The 17,405-nt window shown below is 45.2% G+C and overlaps 1 protein-coding gene across 2 annotated transcripts in view; it reads right to left on the reverse strand.

The window, feature by feature from the left end:
* Nucleotides 1-2,681: 2,681 nt before the first annotated feature.
* SERHL2 (serine hydrolase like 2) overlaps nt 2,682-17,405 on the reverse strand; it is a 1,569,464-nt gene continuing 1,554,740 nt past the window's right edge. For both annotated transcript variants that reach the window (XM_068240234.1, XM_068240233.1), the window contains exon 13: nt 2,682-3,947. In XM_068240234.1, the coding sequence (XP_068096335.1) occupies nt 3,828-3,947 (120 nt within the window). In that variant the 3' untranslated portion in view covers nt 2,682-3,827. The remainder of the gene's footprint in view (nt 3,948-17,405) is intronic.

Here is a 17,405-nt window from a genome sequence, read left to right on the forward strand (position 1 = left end):
TTGAAGTCTCAGTTTGGCCTCGTCATATCAAAGCCCCCTTACATGCTAGAAACACAAAATTTGCAGGATATGTTAAAAAAAAAAAAACAGTGCGAAAAAATATTCTTTTCCTATTTTTTAAAACTTTATGTTCAGAAGGTGGGAAATTAAAAAAAAATGATGTGGGGTCCACCTACAGAGCATATTTAACCCCTTGTCCCCATGCAGGCTGGGATAGCCAGAATGCGGAACACCGGCCGACTGGGGCTTTGCATGCTGAGCTATACCAGCCTGCATGGTCCATGGGCAGCCAAGCCTTCCCTTCCCCCCGGAGTCCTTGTCCAATCCATGGACAAGGGGCTCTTCCCCACCTCCTGGTGCCCCAGGAGGAGGTGAAGCGACGACTCCCTGGGGTGGGGTTCATGGTGGCATCCGGGAGTCCCCTTTAAGAAAGGGACCCCAGATGCCTGCCGCCTCCCAGGAGAGATGAGTATGGGGTAAAAAGTACCCCTTACCTATTTCCACAAAGGGTTAAATGAAATAAAAACACAAAGAGGAGAAAAGTCCTGTAATATTTTTAATCAACCAGAAACACTTACTTAATTTTCCCCAGCCAATATCCTCGGAAATGATCCCACGCCAATATCCTCGAACTTGCGACCTTGACTAAAGATCTCCGCACCCGACGCCACACACCGTCGCTCCCTTGCGCTGCGCTCCGCTATACTAAGTATGGCTGAGAGCGCTGTCCCTCCTAACGCTGCACCGGCTCCCGCTGTCACCCCCACCCATGCTGGTATCTAATGCACCCATGGGTGCACTAGGTGCCAACATGGGTGGGGGTGACAGGTGTGGGCAGGTGGAGAGGGAGCCAGCGGTGCAGTGTCAGGAAGGACAGCGCTCTTAGCTATACTGATATAGCTGAGAGCAAAAGCATTTTAAATCTCCCTCCAGGGCTCCACATTGGTTCCTTAACAGACCAATGGGGATCCTCCTCGGAGGTGTGTGGCATTGGGTGCGGAGAACTTCAATCAAGGTCACAAGTTCAAGGATATTGGCGTGGGATCATTTCCAAGGATATTAGCATGGGAACATTTTTTTAAAGGTACAGGTAAGTATTTCTGGTTAATTAAGTACAGTATATTAAAGGACTTTTCTCGTTGTTGTGTTTTTATTTAATTTACCCTTTGTGGAAATGTGTAAGGGGTACCTCTATACTAATTTCTCCTGCGAGGGTGCAGGCATCTGGGGTCCCCTTCTTAAACGGTACTCTCAGATGCCACCATGAACCCCCAATCCATGGATTGGACAAGGGCTCGGGGGGGGGGGGGGGGGCGCCCCTGTACCATGGACCAAGCGGACTGGTATAGTCAGGGTGCGAAGCCCCAATCGGCCGGGTCTCCGCATTCTGGCTATCCCAGCCTGCATGGGGACAAGGGGTTAAAAATGCTCTGTAGGGGTACCCCACACCATTCTTTTTTATTCCCCACCTTCTGAACATAAAAAAACAAAAAATAAAAAAAAAATAGGAAAATAATATTTTTTCCCACAGTTTTTTTTTAACATTTCCTGCAAATTTTGTGTTTCTAGCATGTAAGGGGGCTTTGCTATTAACCACTAGAGTCAGTGGGTTTTGCTTCATTAACTAACCGCATTTAAATGTATAAATTTTTCCTTTGAAATTTTAAAATCGATTTTCTCAAAAACTACTTTTTGAATTTTTTTTCCAATTTTCCTCTTGTTCCCACTATTCTTCTTAACACATCTGCCAAATTTGGTGTTTCTACCATGTAAGGGGGCTTTGCTATTAACCGCTAAAGTCAGCGGGTTTTGGCGGGCCTTTAATCACGAACCACAGCCTGTGATTCGGGATTTTAGAAGCAATCATGGGTAAAATCTGGGCCGAATTCATAAGGCCATTTCAAATCCGGATCAAAATCACGACTTTGGCGGATTTTCATTCCGCCGACCGCCGTGGCCGGATTTATTTGAATCCGTGATCGGGGGCATCCGAGCATCACTGCTGTTGAATGCTATGTTTGGAATTCTGGTTGAGTGCCCTCTCTGCACTTGCTCCTGCAGGCCGCAGCCTTTGCATAGAGTGTCCTAGGCATGTGCAGTTCATATTCTTTCAGAACTTGCAAATGCACAGATTTCTCGGCCATGGCTGTGTGCTGTACACAGCCATGGGAGAGCATAAAGCATAGGAAGGGGGCTGCAACTAGAGATGGGCCGAACCTCCGTTTTTTGGTTCGCGAACCCCATTTGCGAACTTTCGCGAACCGCAATAGACTTCAATGGGGGGGGGCAAAGTTAAGAATTTAGAAAAGTTTCTACCGGCTGAAAAATGATAAAAAACATGTTTCAAGGGATCTAATACCTGGAGGCAGACATGATTGAGTGAAATACACATCAAAAGTCCCAGGCAAAAATTTAGATTTCACATAAACCCCTATTTTAAGGTCACAAATCTCATTAAATGTTCAATTACAGGCCTACACTGCTTTACAACACCAGGCAGTGTATCTCTCTCTCCCTCCTCCCGGAGGTAGGAGGGTCTCATCTTCCAGGGAATTGTAGAATTTCAAAAGCTAGCTTATATACCTTGGCCAGGAATTGAACCCAGGTCTTGGCCAGGAATTGAACCCAGGTCTAAGTACATGGTAGATAGCTCTCTTAACCACTATACCATCACCAACACTACATTCTGAAACCAGCCTAGCGGTGGTATAGCGGTTAAGAGAGCTATCTACCGCGCACGCAGACCTGGGTTCAATTCCCGGCCAAGGTATGTAAGCTGGCTTTTGAAAGCCTACAAATCTTTAAGCAAGCTCATTTTTCTCTAGGATATATCATAATGGTACATGCTAGGCTGGTTTCAGAATGTAGTGTTGGTGGTGGTATAGCGGTTAAGAGAGCTATCTACCACGCACTCAGACCTGGGTTCAATTCCCGACCAAGGTATGTAAGCTGGCTTTTGAAAGCCTACAAATCTTTATGCAAGCTAATTTTTCTCTAGGATATATCATAATGGTACACGCTAGGCTGCCTTCAGCATGAAGTAGTGTTGGTGGTGGTATAGCGGTTAAGAGAGCTATCTACCCAGCACTCAGACCTGGGTTCAATTCCTGGCTAAGACTTGGGTTCAATTCCCGGCCAAGGTATATAAGCTGGCTTTTGAAATTCTACAATTCCCTGGAAGATGAGACCCTCCGGGAGGAGGGAGAGAGTAATATAAGGAACAAGCCTAAAAGAGCCTAACTAAACTCTCCCTAGCAGCAGCTGTCCCTTAACTAATTAGTGTAGGCAGACTAGTGAGTAAAACGGCACGAGGACCTTGCCTTTTATAAGGGGGGGGGGCTCTAGGAGTGAGTGCAGTCTGATTGGCAACAATGTGCCTGCTGACTGTGATGTAGAGGGTCAAAGTTCTGCTCAATACAGTATTATGGGGCGAATCGAACTTCCGGGAAGTTCGCCTGGAACCGTTCGCCGGCGAACCATTCGGCCCATCTCTAGCTCCAACTGCTCCTAGTCTTTTATAGTAAGGAAAGCTTTTTTTGTTTTTCTTTTTAGTTTCTTTGAACCCCTTACAACTTAGTACATGTAAAGAAAATACCCATGTTTGAGTGTCACATGTTTTGGATACATATTTTTTAAGAAAATTTGTGCTGCAGTTTACATGCACATTTGCCCCATGAAGTAGGTATTTATGTTCAGCACTTTTCTTCTGTACACTGTTTACATGCAATTATCATGCCGATTGTCATTAGAATCTGATTTTTAGTTTTACATTTTTCTGAAGAAACGCACAAGTGTGTTCCAAGCCCTTGATACTTTTTTTTTGGTTATCAAAGCTGTGAGTGAATAGCTGGCTGTTGATTTAATTGATCTGTGATGATCTTGGAGACCTTCTTCGGCTCATTCAAATGAATAAAGTGATTCCCATCCACAACGGTGGCTTTAAAACGCTAGAAATAAAATTAGGGAAAATAGTTATTCTGTGTACCAAGTTATTTAAAATATCAACAGCAACATAAGAAATGAGGGGCTTTAAGTGGAATGGGAGGAGCTAATTTAAAGTTTTTTTATATTTCCCTTTTTACTATAGGAAAGAAAAAAAATACACAACTTCCATCACTTCTGGTAAATGTAAAATGGTCATATCAAGCTCAATATCACTACATCTACCCAGAGACCCAGACAGGAATCCTAGTGTGGCATACTGACCTCTCCCTCCACCTAAGACCTATACTGACATCTACCTCCCCCAGCACCTATAGTGACCTCTCCCTCCACCTAGTACCCACAGTGACCTCTCCCTCCACCTAGCACTCACAGTGACCTCTCCCTCCACCTAGGACCCACAGTGACCTCTCTCTTACCCAGCATCCACAGTGACCTCTCCCTCCACCTAGCACCCACAGTGACCTCTCCCTCCACCAGGGACCCATAGTGACCTCTCCCTCCCCAGCACCCACAGTGACTACTCCCTCCCCCAGCACCCACAGTGACCATTCCCTCCCCCAGCACCCACAGTGACCTCTCCCTCCACCTAGCACCCACAGTGATCTCTCCCTCCACCTAGGACCCATAGTGACCTCTCCCTCCCCCAGCACCCACAGGGACCTCTCCCTCCCCAGCTCTAGCAGTGATCCTGCCTACCCCAGCACCCACACTGACCTATCCCTCCCCCAGCACCCACAGTGATTTTTCCCTCCCCCAGTGGCTACCCTCTTGTCCCCTGCAGCACCCACAGGGACCTCCCATCCAAAAAGCAGCACCTACAGTGACCTCTCCCATTGCCAGCGCCCACAGTGTCTTCTCCCAACACCCAGCATCCACTCCCTCCTCCAGTAATCACACTGACCTTTCCCAGCACCCACAGCACCCCAGCACCCACACTGACCTCTACCTCCTTTAGCAGCAACTATGCCATCCATAGCAGCACCCATAGTCACCTCCCACCCTCTGCACCCACAGTGACCTCTACCTCCCGAGATCCACAGTGATCTCCCCAAAGGACCCACAGTGACCTCCCTTTCCACCAGCACCCATACTGACCTCTACTTTCCACAGCACCCACAGTTCCTTCTCCCCCCAGCACCCACAGTGACCTACCCTTCCCACATCAACCACACTGACCTCGACCTCCCCACTTACATAACCAGTACTAGCACCCGATGTACCTGCATTCAGAACCCACGTTACATAGTTACATAGTTATTTTGGTTGAAAAAAGACATACGTCCATCGAGTTCAACCAGTATAAAGTACAACACCAGCTTGCTCCCTCACATATCCCTGTTGATCCAGAGGAAGGCGAAAAAACCCTTACAAGGCATGGTCCAATTAGCCCCTAAAGGGAAAAATTCCTTCCCGACTCCAGATGGCAATCAGATAACATCCCTGGACCAACATCATTAAGCATTACCTAGTAATTGTAGCCATGGATGTCTTGCAATGCAAGGAAAGAATCTAAGCCCCCTTTAAATGCAGGTATAGAGTTTGCCATAACGACTTCCAGTGACAATGCATTCCACATCTTAATCACTCTTACTGTAAAGAACCCTTTCCTAAATAAATGGCTAAAACGTTTTTCCTCCATGCGCAGATCATGTCCTCTAGTCCTTTGAGAAGGCCTAGGGACAAAAAGCTCATCCGCCAAGCTATTATATTGCCCTCTGATGTATTTATACATGTTAATTAGATCCCCTCTAAGGGGTCTTTTCTCTAGACTAAATAAACCCAGTTTATCTAACCTTTCTTGATAAGTGAGACCTTCCATCCCACGTATCAATTTTGTTGCTCGTCTCTGCACCTGCTCTAAAACTGCAATATCTTTTTGGTAATGTGGTGCCCAGAACTGAATTCCATATTTCAGATGTGGCCTTACTAGAGAGTTAAACAGGGGCAATATTATGCTAGCATCTCGAGTTTTTATTTCCCTTTTAATGCATCCCAAAATTTTATTAGCTTTAGCTGCAGCTGCTTGGCATTGAGTACGATTATTTAACTTGTTGTCAATGAGTACTCCTAAGTCTTTCTCCAAGTTTGATGTCCCCAACTGTATCCCATTTATTTTGTATGGTGCTAGACCATTAGTACGTCCAAAATGCATGACTTTACATTTGTCAACATTGAATATCATCTGCCATGTATGTGCCCATATAGCCATCCTATCCAGATCCTGTTGCAATATGACACTATCTTCCTGAGAGTTGATGATTCTGCACAATTTTGTATCTGCAAAAATAGCAACATTGCTCACTACTGCATCTACTAGGTCATTAATAAATACATTGAAGAGCACTGGACCCAGAACAGACCCCTGTGGGACCCCACTGCTAACAGTCTCCCATTTTGAGTACGATCCATTGACCACAACTCTTTGTTTTCTGTCCATTAGCCAGTTCCCTATCCATGAACACAGACTCTTCCCCAGTCCTTGCATCCTCAACTTTTGCACCAGACTTTTGTGGGGAACAGTGTTGAAGGCCTTTGCAAAGTCCAAGTATTTCACATCTACAGCATTCCCAATATCCATATTAGCATTCACTACCTCATAAAAGCTGAGCATGTTAGTCAAACAGGACCTGTCTTTAGTAAACCCATGTTGATGCTGAGAAATAAGATTATTTTCTACTATGAAGTCATGTATAGTATCTCTTAGTAACCCCTCAAATAGTTTGCATACAACTGATGTTAAGCTTACAGGTCTATAATTTCCTGGATCTGATTTTTTGCCCTTCTTAAATAATGGGAAAAGTGGGCTGTACGCCAATCCACTGGGACTCTGCCAGTTGCAAGAGAGTCACAAAAGTTAGGATAACACACAACACCCACCCAGAGCTAGCACCCAGTGCAGGCATGGCACCAAGTATTTGCACCTATGTGATACCCAGTACTTGCACCCAACACCCACATGTTTCATCTGCAGTAGTTCCAGTTGCACTAAGCCTCCACTTGGTGCCCAGCACCCACACCAAGCACTCACATATGACATCCAGTACTTGCACCCAGAACTCAAAAGGGACTGAGTACCTGCAATCAACACCTACATGATGGTTGATACACACCCATACAGCCAGAATCCACATGACACCCTGTGCTAGCACCCAGAACCCACATGGCACCCAGCATCTGCCTTTAGCACCCACATGACAACAAATATCCCACTAGCCAGCACCCTTCACCCATATGTCACCATGTACTCACACCCAGTACCCACTTGGCACTCAGTATTTGCGCCTAAGACCCACATACCCCCATAATCAACACCCACATGGCACAGTACTCACACGTCACCAAGTTCCAAAGTCATTATATGCACCTAGTACCGGTCCATGGCCAGCACCCAAATAGCACCCAGTACCCATCCTTGGTCCAAACCCATATGAGACACAGTACTCTCCCATGGCACACATCCAGACCACACATGGCACTCCCTACTCACTCATGTCCAACACTCACATGGCTCCCTGTACCAATTAGCACTTACATGGCACCCATTATCACCATCTGCTACTCATTCAGCACCCAATACTGCATAGCACCCACTGCAAATAAACACCCAATACTAACTGGACCTTGGTACCCATAGCAGCTTGACACAGACTTTATGTTGGCATCTCGGCACCCACTGCAACTTACCACAAAGTGAACCTTTGCGTCTTACCATCCACTGCATCTGGGCACCCACTGCACCTTGGCACTTACTGCAGTTTTGCATCTACTAATGCTTAGACACCACTGCATATTGGTAACCACTTCTTTGCCTGAAAAGAGGCTTGGGTGCTGATCAAGAGGGACAGAGGTCCCAGTAATGAAAAGTGAGTCTGTGTCTCTACAGTGGGCTCCACTGTGCCCACTCTAACCCACTAACAGTAAGCACCTATCACTACTGATTTGAGGGTGGTAGTACCAAAAGAGTTGGAAGGAGACACACAGTCTGCCTGATACGGCTATAAAGGTGTGTGTGTGTGTGGGGGGGGGGGGGGGGGGTGGGTAAGACTGCCTTATGCTTTATGGAGAGGGGGTATTACATACACAATTTAGCACGCTTTATCAATTTCAAATTTGAGCACCACACCCTTGAGGATCCTCTGCAGCACCCACACTGACCTACTTTTCCCATCAGCCACCCCTTCCCCTCATAGCTGGCACCCAGTACTCACACTCACATGACACCAAGTATCTTCACCCAGGCCTAAAATTGCACCCAGTATTCACACCTGCACACAGTTTCCACATGGCACCCACTATCTGCACCAAGTATCCACTTAACCCGTAACCGCACCCATGTGATGCCCAAAGCCCACCCATAGCCAGCACCCAGTACAGGCATGGCGCCAAGTATTCGCACCCATGTCACATCCGGTACCTGCACCCAGCACCCACATGACATCCAGTACATGCACCCAGATCTTACATGGCACTAAGTTCTTGCAATCAACACCCGCATGACACTCGATACCCAACCATAGCCAGAACCCACATGACACTCAGTACTTACACCCAGAACCCACATGGCACCCATCATCTGTATTCAGCAGCATGACAATCAATATCCCCCTAGCCAGAAATGAGGAGCGGGGGGCATGCGGGGGAAGGCATTGCCAGGCCTCTTTTTTAAATTTGAGCACCCCCCACTTAAGGACCCTCTGCACGGCCCTGACTGGGAACATGGTTCATTCACACCACGCAATGCATGTGATTTCATGTGCGCTTTTCCCAATGTGTGGCAAGTAGCTTTTATAATGCAGATGCTGGTCCAATACAATGCACTGGGCAGTAAATTGCGTGCATCGTCCAATAAAATGTCCACAGACACATTAAAACACATTGCATAGGAACGCACAGTTGAACTGTAAATGGTAACATGTTACCATGCGTACCGCTCACAACGCATGGAACATAATAACTGTACATCGCGTGACTTAGCCATAAAGAGGAACTGTGACCAAGGATTCAACTTCATCCCAATCAGTAGCTGATACCCCCTTTCCCATTAGAAATCTTTACCTTTTCTTGAATAGATCAGGGGGCTCTGTATGGCTCATATTGTGGTGAAACCCCATTCACATTGTGATGTCAGGACCTAAGACAGTTTCCTGTCTGTGGACCTTGTTGCATTGTGGGAAAAAACAGCTGTTTCCAACTGCCAAGCAACCAGTATCTCCCTATGTGCATATGTACAACTATAAAAAAAAGTATATTCTGGGAGGCGATGTGCACTAACGCCAGGAAATGTGTAGTCCAGGGGGATGGGTGTCCACTAAGTAAGTCCAGAGAATGTATAATTGGGATGAGAAGAGTTATAAGGTGACCACTGACTCCAGGAAAAGTATAATCAAGGTGGGGTGGGGGGTAGAAGGGTGCCCACTAACACCAGGGAACGTACAGTATAATCCTTGGGGTACATGGTGCCCATTAACACCAGGGCATGTATAATCCAGTGGGGGATCTATGGTGACCACTAACACCTTGGAGTGTATAATGGAAGGGGGGGGGGGGGTTGGATGGGGTTGGGAGTGGTTGTTTTCTAACAGCAGGGAATGTATAATCCAGTGGGAAGTAGGGAATAAGGTGAACACTGACACCAGAGAACAAATACAGTAAAATGAGGAGGGGAGGGAGCAGGGGTATCCACTATTGCCAGGAGGAACGTATAATCCAGGGGAGGGTAAGATGGTGTCCACTAAAGCCAGGGAATGTATAATATTGGGGGGATGTGGTAAATACCGACAACGGAATGTATACGGAACAGCCAAGATGCAGGTTGCATCCACCAAACAGGTCAACGTGCTTGTATGTCAAAATCCCTCAGATCTTGGGGATTGAAGCAGACTGGAAACCAGAAGATGACCCAGCACCTTCTTCGTAATGTATTTGTAAGCTCTTTATTAAGGTATCATCAAGCAAAGGCAGGATACAGCATAACAGGAGGCTAATGCATTAAACAGCAACTTTTAGGGAGGACGTCCTCCCTTTCTCATCCTGCAATGCCTCTGACACAGTAATGAAACATCCACCTTTATATAGTAGGCTCAAAAATAATTAACCAATCAGAATAGGGGCAGTGACGCTGGGTCGGCCAATCCGAAGCACGACCGGCAAAGAGGCGGGTACACCAGTCAAGAGGACTTGCATCTTGGCTGTTCCGTATTCTATGACCTTTGGGTTTGCACCACCAGTTATGGAACCTTCATCACGTTCGCTCACTGCCCTGGGTTTCTTTACTTATACTGACGCACAGATTTGCCGGATCATGGGCTCAGTGGAGTCTACGACCACTTTTCTAACTAAACCTGATGTGAGGACCTTAAAAAGGGAGATCGAAAAAGTCACCAAACATCGGATCGCCTTTGATCTTCATGCGGCTACGCTAGCCGGATACTACAAAGATAAAATCATTCCTCGTGGGATTTGTTCTCCTGTTGCTCCAATAATGTTCCCTATGGATTCTGAGTTTTGTTCCAACTGGGCTCAGATCTGGAACAAGGCAGCCTTCGACTCGATGATTCTTACTATCGAACGCATCCAGAAGAAATTACCCAAGCTGGATACAAAGATCAATATGCTTAACCACTTCAGGATCACAGGTTTTCTTCCCTTAAAACCAAAACAACTTTTACATTTCAGCGCTCCTCCCATTCATTCACTGATAACTTTATTGCTACTCATCACATGTGAATGATCTATAGCTTGTTTTTTTCGCCACAAATTAGGCTTTTCAAGGGTGATATTTTATTTTAGTAATAATGTTATTCTCTATGCATTTTAAAAAGAAAAAAGAGAAAAAAATGAAAAGATACACTATTTCTATATTTCCAACCATAAAAAAAAGCAAGGGAGGCTAGGATTAGATCAGGGTTGATCAGGGTAGATCAGGGGTATATAGTCCTGGTATATTTATTTATAAGTCCTGGTTTATTTATAAAATCCACTAGGTGGCAGTCAGAATACAAGTAAAGAAGATCCAGTTACCTTGTAATCCTCTCAGGAGTGATTACAAGGTAACTGTATCTTCTCAAGTGCTGGCAACATTGTTTGTAAACCTCACAAATGAATGAGCACTGCTATTGGCTTATAGCAGTGCTCATTCATGGTTACAGGCATCTGATTGGTGATGGGAGTAATTACTCCCATTCATCAATCCCACCCAGAGATAAATGAAGCTGGTGCACGCGCATGTGCACGCACGGGGGCGCGCACCCGCGGGCGGGAGCGCGGGAGCGGGAGCGCGCGCGTGCACGCGCGCGATCGTGTCCGCACAGCACAATAGCGGCAGGGGCGTTTATCAACGCCCCTGATCCGCTCATTAAGTCAATAGGGGCGTAGTTAAGCGTCTGGGAAATCCGAAAGTGGTTAAGGAACAACTGTCATCATTACTCTCTGAGGAGGAGATGAACGTCTTTAATGACACTTTGGAAAAGACTTTGAGTAAATTCCGTTGTGACACGGAGAAGGTCAAACGTAACAAGTTTCGAAGAGACAACCAGGACTACGCTACTGGCTATGTCTATAAATGGCAGAGAGGACTTGGTGATAATCCTCGGCCTAGACCTAACAGACCTGGGCCCTGTCCTAAAGGTTCACCTAAGGCTCCTCCAGCCACACCAGCGAATTCTGAAACAACAGATGATAGATCGGATTCTGATTTTTTAATCCCTTTGTTCTACAGTTTTCAAAGCACAAACGCCAACGCAACCGACGAGGCGGCAAAAAATATCAACGCACCAAAAGGGAATAAGGAAGCGAGGAGAACGCGTACCCCCACAGATGACCGTTCGGGATCGCAAGATCAACTAACCGATTTGGTGATTAACATTTCCTCGCAGGTGCTTGATCAAGACGAAATTCGAGTTCTCAACCGGAGTCTCTCTTTTAGTATGACTTTTGATACAGATTTTTTTTAATCTTGATTTTGATTTGCATAAATTTGCACGTAACATCAAGCTTAAGTGCTTTTTTGCCACCCTTCCATGTTCATTGCCACAGCGCAGTAAGCAAATGGACGATACGCTAAAACTTTGGGACTCACCCTTGAGGAATAGGTCAAAATTTTTGCCTCCTTCAAATCCTGTTGTGGACACTTTCCTAAAGAAAATCCACAAGGAAATTCATGAACTTTCCTTGAAAAGTCAATCTTCTTCTAAAAGGAATTTGAGCAAATTGGAATACTCTGCATTAAAACGCTTACAGAATAACACCTCGCTGACGATTAAGCCAGCGGACAAGGGGGGAGGGGTCATGGTAATGGATCGCTCTAAATATATTGATGGAAACAAATACGGGTAGAAGGCTGCGCATCCCTGACCTAATACTACAGTTGAATGGTTAATCGCTGTGGCGTACACCACCCCTCCTGGACTAAAAATGCACGCCTCGCATCCAAACAATGCAATACTGGTTTATGGAGAAAGTTTAGCTTTGATTATAGTTTGCATGCAAGATACAATTTACTGGACATCCATCCATCCTGCACCAACGTTGAGGTAATTCTCCGGAGCAGATGTCCTACACTATCTGACCTAAGTTAAAAGCATATGTCCTTACCCTGGCAGCAGCTAAGCAGAAGTGTGTAACTTACATTCAATATGGACAGCAGAGAATAAAGCCAGCGCTCACCACATGGGCTGCATTTGAATGACTTATCGCCTCATGTGCACCACTTATACAGCTCCATAAACCAGTATTGTATTGTTTGGATGCAGGGCATGCATTTTTAGTCCAGGAGGGACGGTGTACGCCACAGCGATTAACCATTCAACTGTAGTATTAGGTCAGGGATGCGCAGCCTTCTACCCATATTTGTTTCCATAATTTTGTAACTACCAGGCTAGCAGCTCCCATTCTGCTTTCCTGTTTGCATGGTAAGTATTTAGTTATGCATATGTTTTGCATCTGTTTGATTGTTGAGCTGTATAAGTGGTGCACATGAGGTGATAAGTCATTCAAATGCAGCCCATGTAGTGAGCGCTGGCTTTATTCTCTGCTGTAAATATATTGATGGTTTGATCACTGGTGCCTTGGAGCAGGGCATCACTGATCAAGATCTTGCCTCTTTTTTGGTACAAGATTCTCCTCCGGTGACCCCTGTGATCTACAGCGGTTTGCAGTTTTCCACATTTTCCACATTTTGTCATATTACTGCCACAAACATGAATCAATTTTATTGGAATTCCACGTGAAAGACCAATACAAAGTGGTGTGCACGTGTAAAGTGGAACGAAAATCATACATGATTCCAAACATTTAAAAAAAAAAATAACTGCAAAGTGGGGTGTGCGTAATTATTCAGCCCCCTGAGTCAATACTTTGTAGAACCACCTTTTGCTGAAATTACAGCTGCCAGTCTTTTAGGGTATGTCTCTACCAGCTTTGCACATCTAGAGACTGAAATCCTTGCCCATTCTTCTTTGCAAAACCGCTCCAGCTCAGTCAGATTAGATGGACAGCGTTTGTGAACAGAAGTTTTCAGATCTTGCCACAGATTCTCGATTGGAATTAGATCTGGACTTTGACTGGGCCATTCTAACACATGGATATGTTTTGTTTAAACCATTCCATTGTTGCCCTGGCTTTAGGTTTAGGGTCGTTGTCCTGCTGGAAGGTGAACCTCTGCCCCAGTCTCAAGTCTTTTGCAGACTCCAATAGGTTTTCTTCCAAGATTGCCCTGTATTTGGCTCCATCCATCTTCCCATCAACTCTGACCAGCTTCCCTGTCCCCGCTGAAGAGAAGCACCCCCAGAGCATGATGCTGCCACCACCATATTCGACAGTGGGGATGGTGTGTTCAGAGTGATGTGCAGTGTTAGTTTTCCACCACACATAGCGTTTTGCATTTTGGCCAAAAAGTTCCATTTTGGTCTCATCTGACCAGAGCACCTTCTTCCACATGTTTGCTGTGTCTCCCACATGGCTCGTGGCAAACTGCAAATGGGACTTCTTATGCTTTTCTGTTAACCATGGCTTTCTTCTTGCCACTCTTCCATAAAGGCCAACATTGTGCAGTGCATGACTAATAGTTGTCCTATGGACAGATTCCGCCACCTGAGCTGTAGATCTCTGCAGCTCGTCCAGAGTCACCATGGGCTTCTTGACTGCATTTCTGATCAGCGCTCTCCTTGTTTGACCTGTGAGTTTAGGTGGACGGCCTTGTCTTGGTAGGTTTACAGTTGTGCCATACTCATTCCATTCCACTGATCGCTTGAACAGTGCTCCATGGGATGTTCAAAGCTTTGGAAATCTTTTTGTAGCCTAAGCCTGCTTTAAATTTCTCAATAACTTTATCCCTGACCTGTCTGGTGTGTTCTTTGGATTTCATGGCGTTGTTGCTCCCAATATTTTCTTAGACAACCTCTGAGGCCATCACACAGCAGCTGTATTTGTACTGACATTAGATTACACACAGGTGCACTCTATTTAGTCATTAGCACTCATCAGGCAATGTCTATGGGCAACTGACTGCACTCAGACCAAAGGGGGCTAAATAATTACGCACACCACACTTTGCAGTTATTAAAAAAAATGTTTGGAATCATGTATGATTTTTGTTCCACTTATCACATGTACACCACTTTGTATTAATCTATCACGTGGAATTCCAATTAAAATTGATTCATGTTTGTTGCAGTAATATGACAAAATGTGGAAAACTTCAAGGGGGCCAAATACTTTTGCAAACCACTGGATATATTACCGAAAGTGCATAAGATAGACCTGCCCGGGCGTCCTATTGTATCCGGAGTGCATTCTATCTGCTCTCCTATTGCAAAATACCTAGATTGGGTTCTCAGACCTTGTGTTGTTGCTTTACCATCTTATGTTCGTGATACACAGATGTTTTTAGAGTCTATTAACAAATTGGATGTAATTTGGAACTGATGACTTAGATGTTGAATCCCTCTATACCTCCATCCCTCCATCCCTCATGATGGGGGTATAGAGGCGGTCAATCATTATTTACAGACCTGCTTGGACGTTTCTGACCAACAGAGGGCTTTTTTGATCCAACTTCTGCAAGCGGTTTTGAGAGTACTTTCTACCAACAATGCTGGGGTACAGCAATGGGGTCGAACGTGGCCCCATCTTATGCAAAACTTTATATGGGCCGCTATGAGGACTCTTGTTAATTCCAATTAGTTGTTTCTCCGCCACTTGAAAGGGTCTTGGAGATACAGTGACGATGTTTTTGTCATTTGGGCGGGGCCACATTCGACCCTTGATGCTATGATACTACAACTACATGCTCAATGCCCTGCTATTTCCCTTACTGTCCATAGTGATTTGCACTCTGTCTTTTTTGGACACTATGGTGTCAAAGGTAGATGGGAAATTGATGACTGATATTTACAGAAAAGATACTGATCGCAATTCCATATTGCGCTTTAATAGCTTTCACCCTCCTCAGATTACTTGCAATATTTCTAAGAATCAGTTTCAAAAGGTAGACCGGATAGTTAGTGACCCTGATGTTAAGGTTAAAAGGTTAAAAAAGATGGGATTGAAATTCCAGGCCAGGAACTATACACTCAACCTTTGCATTCCTAAGACCGTGTCTAATACGGGGTCTACCTGTTCCAAACTCAACAAGGGGGGACCTGCTCGGATCCCTTTGTCTCTACTTTCTCCACAAAGTCTAGGGAGATAGCATCCATTGTTAGACGTCATTGGCCATTGTTACGCCAAGGGTTTCTAACTGTCGAGGAATTTGTTAATCCTCCTTTGATGGTGTACAAACGAGCGCCCACGATTGGTCAGAAGCTTTATTCGAGCAGATATTTTTGCACATAAGAAATATCCAACTGCTATGAGAAAAGGGTTTTTTCCCTTGTCTCTCATGTCATGTCATGCGCTTTTCTCAATCTACACCCGTGGCCTGGGACAACTAATTAACTCTTTTGGCTTCCAGTATCACCTCTATGCGGATGACACCCAAATCTATCTCTCAGCTCCTGACCTGTCCTCACTACTATCCAGAGTCCCCGACTGTCTACGTGCCGTTTCTGCATTCATGTCCTCCCGCTTCCTCAAACTCAACATGACTAAAATGGAAATTGTGATTTTTCCACCATTGCTATCTACACCCCCACCAATTGCAACCATAACGGTAGACAACACCCCAATAACCTCGACCACTAAGGCCCGCTGCTTGGGGGTTATACTTGACTCAGAGCTCTCCTTTAAACCTCACATTGCCTCATTAACCACCACCTGCTATTTCCAGCTCAAAAATATATTCCGTATCCATCCCTTCCTCACACAAGAAGCCACCAAAACGCTTGTTCAGGCCTTAATCGTCTCCCGCCTAGACTACTGCAACACCCTGCTCTGTGGCATACCAAAAAACAGGCTAGCACCTCTCCAATCCCTTCTAAATTCAGCGGCACGCCTCATTCACCTTTCCACACGTACTTCCGATGTAGCCCCACTGTGCCATTCTCTCCACTGGTTACCCATTACCCAGAGGATCCAGTTCAAACTCCTGACTCTAACATACAAAGTACTCCACGAGTTGTCTCCTCCATACATCTCCTCACTAATCTCCAGATATTGTCCCTCCCGCAACCTTCGCTCCTCCCAAGAAATTCTCCTGGCCTCTAAGCTGATCACCTCCTCTCATGCTCGCATCCAGGACTTTACACGAGCATCATCCCTTATCTGGAACTCTCTTCCACAGCCTGTACATCATGCCCCAAACCTGGACATCTTCAAACGCACTCTTAAAACACACCTTTTCAGACAAGCTTATAACATTCTATAGCCCTTATTTACTTATCTGTCACAATATAATCAGAGGCAAAGAATCACTGCCTCATCCATCCTCCACCCCCTTACCTAGTGTGCCCCCCACAACCCATTAGATTGTAAGCTCGCAAGGGCAGGGTCATCCTCCTAATGTTTACTGTTCTTGTAACAATATTTGTGCTGCTTGCAACTCTGCTGTACATTTGTTAGTTGTATCTATGTTCCCCTTGTCGTCTTATTGTGCTTTGTAAAGCGCTGTGGAATATGTTGGCGCTATATAAATAAATAATAATAATAATAATAATAATAATAAATAATAATATGTGTAACAATACAAATAAGGCGAAAGTTTTCTATAATCCTTTGACTGGCTGAAAATATCAAATTAATGGCTTCTTTACCTGCGATTCGAGCTATGTCATTTATTTGTTACATTGTCCATGTGGTCTCAGTTATAGGGCATGACTACCCAACCACTTAAAGCTCGTATATCGTCTCATAAATCTGCCATTAGAGGTCAGTCAAGGGAGCAAGCAAGCAGTTGCTGCTCACTTTACCGAGATGAACCATTCTGTCAGTCAATTGAGAGTATCAGTGATCGATTCGGTACCGGTACCTAGGAGAAGGGGAAATAGGGTGAAGATGTTACTTAGAAGGGAGGCATTTTGGATCAA

This window comes from Hyperolius riggenbachi, chromosome 6, assembly GCF_040937935.1.
Source record: "Hyperolius riggenbachi isolate aHypRig1 chromosome 6, aHypRig1.pri, whole genome shotgun sequence".
Taxonomy (NCBI): domain Eukaryota; kingdom Metazoa; phylum Chordata; class Amphibia; order Anura; family Hyperoliidae; genus Hyperolius; species Hyperolius riggenbachi.